The sequence below is a fragment of the Cibotium barometz genome, chromosome 4 (assembly GCF_041138505.1).
Source record: "Cibotium barometz isolate CiBa-2024 chromosome 4, ASM4113850v1, whole genome shotgun sequence".
In the NCBI taxonomy this organism is placed as follows: domain Eukaryota; kingdom Viridiplantae; phylum Streptophyta; class Polypodiopsida; order Cyatheales; family Cibotiaceae; genus Cibotium; species Cibotium barometz.
In genome coordinates, this window is record NC_141049.1 from 60,830,265 (window position 1) to 60,837,379 (window position 7,115).

Below are 7,115 nucleotides of genomic sequence, written 5' to 3' on the forward strand. Positions count from 1 at the left end.
TGGCCCTTATACTGTATCAACTATGCAGCTTGTTGACTGCTTTAAATTTTTTAATATAAATATTTTATGTTCCCAAAAAAAAAAATCCATATATGACATGGTCAAGTCAAGCCGTGTAATTGTTCTCATGCTTGGGATGTCAAGATATGAGGTCTTGCCTTTTTGCACATTGTGAAGGGTTAGGTGTTTCTAACAGTCACTCATCATGGTTTAGTCAACATCTTGAATGATCCAATGGTGCTGGTTTTTATTCACTTTTCTATGATAAAAAATACCTGCTATGGAGCTGCTTATTTTAGTGTTATATTTAAAGGCTTTTAATTCAAAAGTTTACTCTAATTAAATGGTGTTGGAGTTGGCTATTATTTTCTATGATTCTTAAAATCTCTTCAAATTTTATTTTCTAAAAAAAAAGCCTCTTCTATGATGCTATTATACAGAAAATGGTCTAGGAAGGTGACTTGGTCCGCCAAAAGACAGCTAGCATGATTTGGTTTTTTTGGGGGTGTGAGGGTTATCAACCCGCGCTAACACGGGTGACGGTAACATTTTGCCAACCCTGCAAGCGACAGCGTCGACCTTCACCGACAGGTAATCGATGATGACCGCCGAGAGACAGAGAGACACACACACGTAAAGATTTTAAAGGAAAGGTTTCAGGTATGCGCCATTCAAAAACCAAATTTTTTTTTTAGTAAAATTGACCTACAAGGCTCAAGCCAGTAAATTCTATCTAGCTGTTCATGAATTTTAAATTTCTTTCCAAACAAAAGGGAGGGGAAAATGTACGTCATGGACATGGGCGCTGGGCCTTTAAAACCTTGGCATGCTTGCACGAGTTTGCAGAGAGTGTGCACTAGTGTTGTACTTTGTGCAGTAGTAGTAGTAGCCGGGTTCTCTTTAGAGCAATGGGCTTGCAGTGCGGCAGCAGTACTAGAGTGTCTATGCTTCTGCCAACATTCCTGATTCTAGTCGTATGCTTGCTGCATTTAGGTGAGGCATATAGAAGCAGAGCACTGGCCGGTACGTCTTCCGGCAACAGTACTATTAATGAAGGGCCTTCTACATTGATGAAAGAAAAAGAGAAGGATTTTCTAGAGTGGGTTAAAAGGGTGGGTGAGAGGTCAGCTACTCATGCCGCAGCTGCTACTAGTACTGCAGGCGGCGCGTCCCCGAGTAGTTGGTTCCAAGCTAGCGAGCTGGGATCAGGGGGCTCTGTGATCACCGTTAGCACGAGTGGGGGTGCACAGTTCACCTCTATCCAGGCTGCGGTAGATTCCGTGCCTACCCAGAACTCTCAACGTGTTGTAATCCAGATTGCTGCCGGCGTCTATCAGTAAGGCTCACACACTTCTGGGTTTTCAGTTGTAGCACTTGCTGATGTGTATATTGGGCAGTACATAGCTTATAATTCTAGGGATACAAACTTTATCCCACGATAAGCGTGGATGGATGATGCCACCGTTAAGGAGCTCGTTGTCTAATCCAAATAACATTATATCACTTAAGCTCGGTGAAAATGAGATCATAATTTTGAAGGAAGGACTTATTGAAATGGTTAAGCAAAATACATGTAAAGAAGATTTTTATCGCGAAGATTTTAAATTAAACCTCACACTTTATTTGGATGGTTGAGCTTTGAACTCACGCTCCCAGTTGACTCGCACATACTCTAGCCTATCCCCCCCCACCCTCCCGCACATATTCTAGCCTATCCCCCCCCCACCCTCTATACCTGTAAATTGGGACTCATTGTGATGTTATCTATTGATTGTTGGGATTCATTGTGATGTTATCTATTGATTGTTGTAATGTAGAGGCTTATTTGGCACATGCTCTTGAGTTTTTTATTATGTAACTAGAGCAAGAAATATAACGGATCTTAACTATCGATATTTGTAGCTAGAGGGTTGATTGGAACAAGCTGTGGAGTTTTTAACTATGTAATTGGAATAAAAGATGCATTTGTTTGATTGTTTTGAGGATCGTGAGCTGATGTAATATTGATTCGTTTAACTTATTTTTCTCATTCTTCCTTTCTTTTTGATAGGGAGAAGGTTCTTGTTCCCCAAAACAAACCTTACATAACATTCCAAGGTGCTGGGAGCGGTGTGACGACGATAACACATGACGATACTCAAGCTAATGCGGGTAGCACGCAAGACACTGCTACAGTGGGGGTGAACTCAGACGGTTTCATTGCCAAAGGCATCACCTTCCAGGTGCTACTTATTGTAACTCAAATTCATAGTCCCATCCCATGCGTATATATATTTACACACGGTTTCCATGATAATATTTTTTAAAACCATAGGTTATATTTGCTCAACATTATTGAACTCTCATTTAAACCCCCAGTGAAATATTCCTACGTAGAGTATATGGAGCTTAATCAACGGTTCAAATGAATGGCAGAATTCGGCCCCTGCTCCACCACCTGGAGCTGTGGGGAGGCAAGCCGTGGCCTTTAGGATCTCAGGAGACAAGGCCGCCTTCTATCAGTGCAACTTCCTCGGAGCTCAAGACACTCTGTATGATGACCACGGTCGACACTACTTCCAGAATTGCTACATTCAGGGAAGTATTGACTTCATCTTTGGTGATGGTCAATCTCTTTATCAGGTACAGATACACGTACTAATCATAATTATCAGGTAAAGATGCACGTGTTAATAGTAATTATGATCAAGTCAAAGTCTTATGCTAATAGGCCTTTATTAATGAATTGTGATTCCTCGGTGGTGTATGTATTGTGCCTTTCACTCTTTTCCAGATCATTCCCTCATTGGTGATTTCCAGATGACTCAAAAATGTTTGCCATTAATTTAAATTTTTTTGAGGGCTTGTTCTATGCAGTGAAAAGTACCCTTGCATGTTGGAAAGTGATAGTGGTTATAAAGCCTCATTAAGTGGGTTTGTCTCGTGATTAAACCCACCCAAGCCCATTATTGACTAATTTTCATCATAGTATGTCCCCCCTTTTGACGAAAACAAATTTGAAAGTCCTTGCAAAAGAATGCATACAATCATATGCCAAAACAATGCATATCTACACTAGATCTAGATCCAAACCTTCTATCTTCAATTTCTAGTATCACCACCATTAAGGCTCTGATGCACATAAGTACAACTCATGTAAGTATTGTAACTGTGAGCTCAAACCACCCAATCACCCTAGAGGTCAAGCTCACTCTCAATCTCAATAGCTATACATTGGAAATTTTGGAGTTTCTAAAAGTTAGTTGATTGCAATAATCTTAATCGTAGAGATCCTGGAGTATTCAAGAAATCATAGAATTTTGGAGTTATGAGTCTTGTTCTCTTAGTGCATGGAAACATTTTCATTCGTTTTACTTCTTGAGTTTCCACACGTTGAATAGCATGTCGCACTAACTTTAGCCAATAGTGTCCTTGATAGAACTCGAAGACTGTCCAGACATTATCCAAATAATCATAGTGTCTTTGACTTCATGCCTTTTGCTTTTTGCCTAAAGTGTGTGTTGACTAGTTTTTCCATGACCAATACCCAAAAAGAAGGCCTAATGTTGAAGGAGCATGCTTATTTGGATTAATGTGCCTATTCTTGGAGTACCATCATGGGTGCTCTCATCTAAAGTTAGTGTTGCATGCTATTCATGGTGTGGGATCTCGAGATAAAAAGAAGAAAAAAACCTTTTCATGCATGAAAGGAAAGAGCTTTCATAATTACTGTAACAGTCGATGATTTTTTGTAGACTCCAAGATCTCTGTAATTAAGATTATTGCAATCATCTTTTTTGGAAAAACAAATGTTGTATAGTGGTGAGAGTAATTTGGGGTCTAGGATGGTCAGGTAACTTGAGCCCATAGGTATCGTGCACATGGAGATTTGATATCAAAAAGAAATGGTAACATCTAAATATTTTGTTAATTTAAGAGATTTTTAAGTATATGTTTTTATAAGTTATATTCTCAGACCCACACCAATTACCATTATTTCTCTCCATTTTCCTAGCTTTTGTTTGTCTTGGTTTCTCACACGACTGAGGTGTAGCGTGCACCCAAAAAAAAAACAAGGTAAAGTCTATCTTGTACTTTTAAGTTTTAAAGTTTGAATAAAACCTACAAATTTTAGAGTTGAAGGTTCCAAATTCTTAGATTTTTGGAGGTTTTTATTATTCAAAATTAGTAAGACATGCTTTTAAATTAGAAAGATAAAGGTTTTTACCATTAGGGTGAAAAAAATTTATGCTTGCCAAAGACTAGGTGTTGTCTTTGGTTGTGTAGAATAGGGCTATGCCCATAAAAGGCAAACCCATGCTACATCAAATTACCAACATGTCGAGATTCGTCTACCCAACATAACCCAAAATGAAATGACTAGCATACCTTAAGTGGTCTTAACTATCCAATAGCAGAACGGCTTCCTAATCTATCATGCAACACTTAATATTCTATGACCTACATTCTCTATCGAACCATCTACAATAGAGCCAAAACCAAATGCATATTCAACATAGTATAATTTTTCATACTTACCCTAGAACATTATTTAGAGACACAAATAAATCCCACAAACCATATCAAAGTTGTCCTTGTGGAAAAAGAAGTTTAGCCTTCATCTTGAAGCTAATATAAACATCACACGGAGCTTCCCTTTGAAATATCAAAAGAGTACCTTCTTTCAAATTTTCTTATGAATATAATTTACTTGTGAGAAAATGCTATTTTCCACTTGGAATTATATCTTTTATGGCTCTTAATTGCGCCTTTTACACACTTCTATTGATTAGTGAGGTGGGACAACCAAATGCTTATGGTACACCTAACACTCCACCCTTATGTTGTTTTTTGTATATAAAAACTCTCACCCTCCTTTATAGTCTCTAATCTAGGCTTCAAGGCATTGCTATCTTTGGTGGGATGGGAGGAAGGAGTATGATGATGAATAACAAAAAAGTTTAAGAGTTTTTTCATTACCATGAAATTACATAGTGTAAAAGGGCATTTTCATTTTAAAAGATAACATAGTGTAAAAGGGCATTTTCATTTTAAAAGATTACATAGTGTAAAAGGGCATTTTCATTTTAAAAGATAACATAGTGTAAAAGGGCATTTTCATTTTAAAAGATATACTTAAAGTCCATTCTGAGGAGATTTGTATTGAGAAAGTGCTAAAAATATAAATAATATAAGACAAGCCTTAATAAAAGAGGTTTGTTTACTTATGGAGATACAAGAAAATTCTGAAGTTTTGAAGTAAATTTCTAGAAAGTGGAAAAATCTACACGTCACTGGTCACTAGTTTACTTGGAAGGAGTGTATTACAAATCTTAAAACCTGTAGGTAGGGGAATCTTTAAAAGTCCCTTGAATTCATGTAGAATTTAGGGTTTTACTAAGTGAGAACAACAAGGTCTTTGAAAATACTCCTTGAACATAGATGCTATATGGTGTTGCTAAGTACTGAACTCCCAAGGCTACTAGATCTAGGGTGACCCAATGACACTCTAGTTGGTCCTATCTTGTGACTCGTTTCCTTGATTGGGTAATATTTAGAAGAGTATTCCGGTTCAGTCTAGCTCCACAATGGGAAAGGTATAAACTTGCCCAACAAAATCAAAATCTTAAATAAATTTCCGCTGTTGCGCCCCCCCCCCCCACACCCCCAAAAAATAATTGAGTAGAGTAGTGAAAATCACACGAAAGGAATCAGGATGGTTTTTTTTTTTCTAACGCTGCAAAATCGAAATTCATGTGCATAGTTAACTAGTCGAGTATGGAGGGCTTCATCTCCTATACTTTTGAAAAGCCGTAGAGGCGTCCCCTGGTAGTGAGCGACTCTCTTCTCAAAGAGGAACGTTTGTTTACATGTGCCCAGGTTTAAAAAGGTATTGGTTGATTTGGTTGTGATGATGCAGAGTTGTCAGCTGCATGCGTTGTCTGTGAACCCAGGCTCGCTGACGGCGCAGAGGCGGTCGAGTCCGGGGGAGAGCACCGGCTTCTCTTTCGTGCAGTGCACGGTGGGAGGCTCTGGGATGGTGTACCTGGGTAGGGCTTGGGGGGCCTACTCGCGGGTCGTCTTCTCCTACACCTATATTGCCGATATCATCATCCCGCAAGGCTGGAATAATTTTGGGGTCCCCAGCAGAGAACAGTGAGTTTTTGAAAAGCATCAGCGCCCATTTAGCTTAATTCACGACGCTAAAGGAGCTTCTAATAATTGCAGTTAGAAATGATTAGCTTAGGTGCTATGAGTGCGTCTGATTAGTGTATTTCTTGTGCAGAACTGTGTTCTACGGGCAATACAAGTGCTCGGGGCCAGGTGCTAATGAGAATGGCAGAGTGGCCTGGTCCCACGAGCTCACCGACGCACAGGCTGCCCCCTTCCAGACCGTCAGCTTCATCGACGGTGCGTCATGGCTCCAATCGTGAATCGTGATCCGCCACTATAAGCTACGCTATAATAAATCCAATATTGATCCTATCGCCGTAATTTCCATCCCATAACATGTGTACTTGTATCCGCATATATCTCCAACACCCCGCAAGATAATTACGCAACTCGCAGCCTCCTCGCAACCCTCCATGTTTCCTTAAAAGACTGAATGTAAAAGATTTGCAGATATGCCACTCAAATGTCTAATATTATTATGCCCAACCCAGACTACCAGTGGCTGTGCAATAGCTGCGTCCTATTTTAAAAGATTTGCAGATACGCAACTCAAATGTTTAACATTATTCTGCCCAACCCATTAGCAGCAATAGGCTATTTTGAAAATATCCGCAGCCGCATGAAAGATGCAATCGGACAAAACCTTCATTTGTTCCCAATCATCGCGCTGGCACGTTATAGACCCTGTTCTTGTTGAACAATGCACTTGATAATAACCCCTCCCCCAAGCTTAAATAAACCAAAAAGAAATGAAAATAAAAGGATATAAACGAACAAAAGAAAGGAATATAAAAGTTGTGTGGACCCATTAAGTTGAAATAACCAAATATTTTAGGCTGATCTTTGACGAGAGCTGCAATTAATTGTGCTATCAAGAAGAAACAGGCTCAGGATGTCGTTCCGATGCTCAAAGATAAGGATGGGGTATTGGCCCCCACCCAATATAAAATATAAAAATAGTT

General features: G+C 39.3%; 1 protein-coding gene across 1 annotated transcript; it reads left to right on the forward strand.

Annotated features, from left to right (window-relative positions):
- Positions 1–847: 847 nt before the first annotated feature.
- Positions 848–6,601, forward strand: LOC147639456 (putative pectinesterase 53). Its single transcript, XM_086783419.1, has 5 exons — positions 848–1,336; positions 2,051–2,222; positions 2,416–2,622; positions 5,900–6,135; positions 6,266–6,601. Exons 1-5 carry the CDS (start codon positions 909–911, stop codon positions 6,411–6,413), a joined length of 1,191 nt encoding a protein of 396 aa, XP_086639545.1. The 5' UTR covers positions 848–908; the 3' UTR covers positions 6,414–6,601.
- Positions 6,602–7,115: the final 514 nt, after the last annotated feature.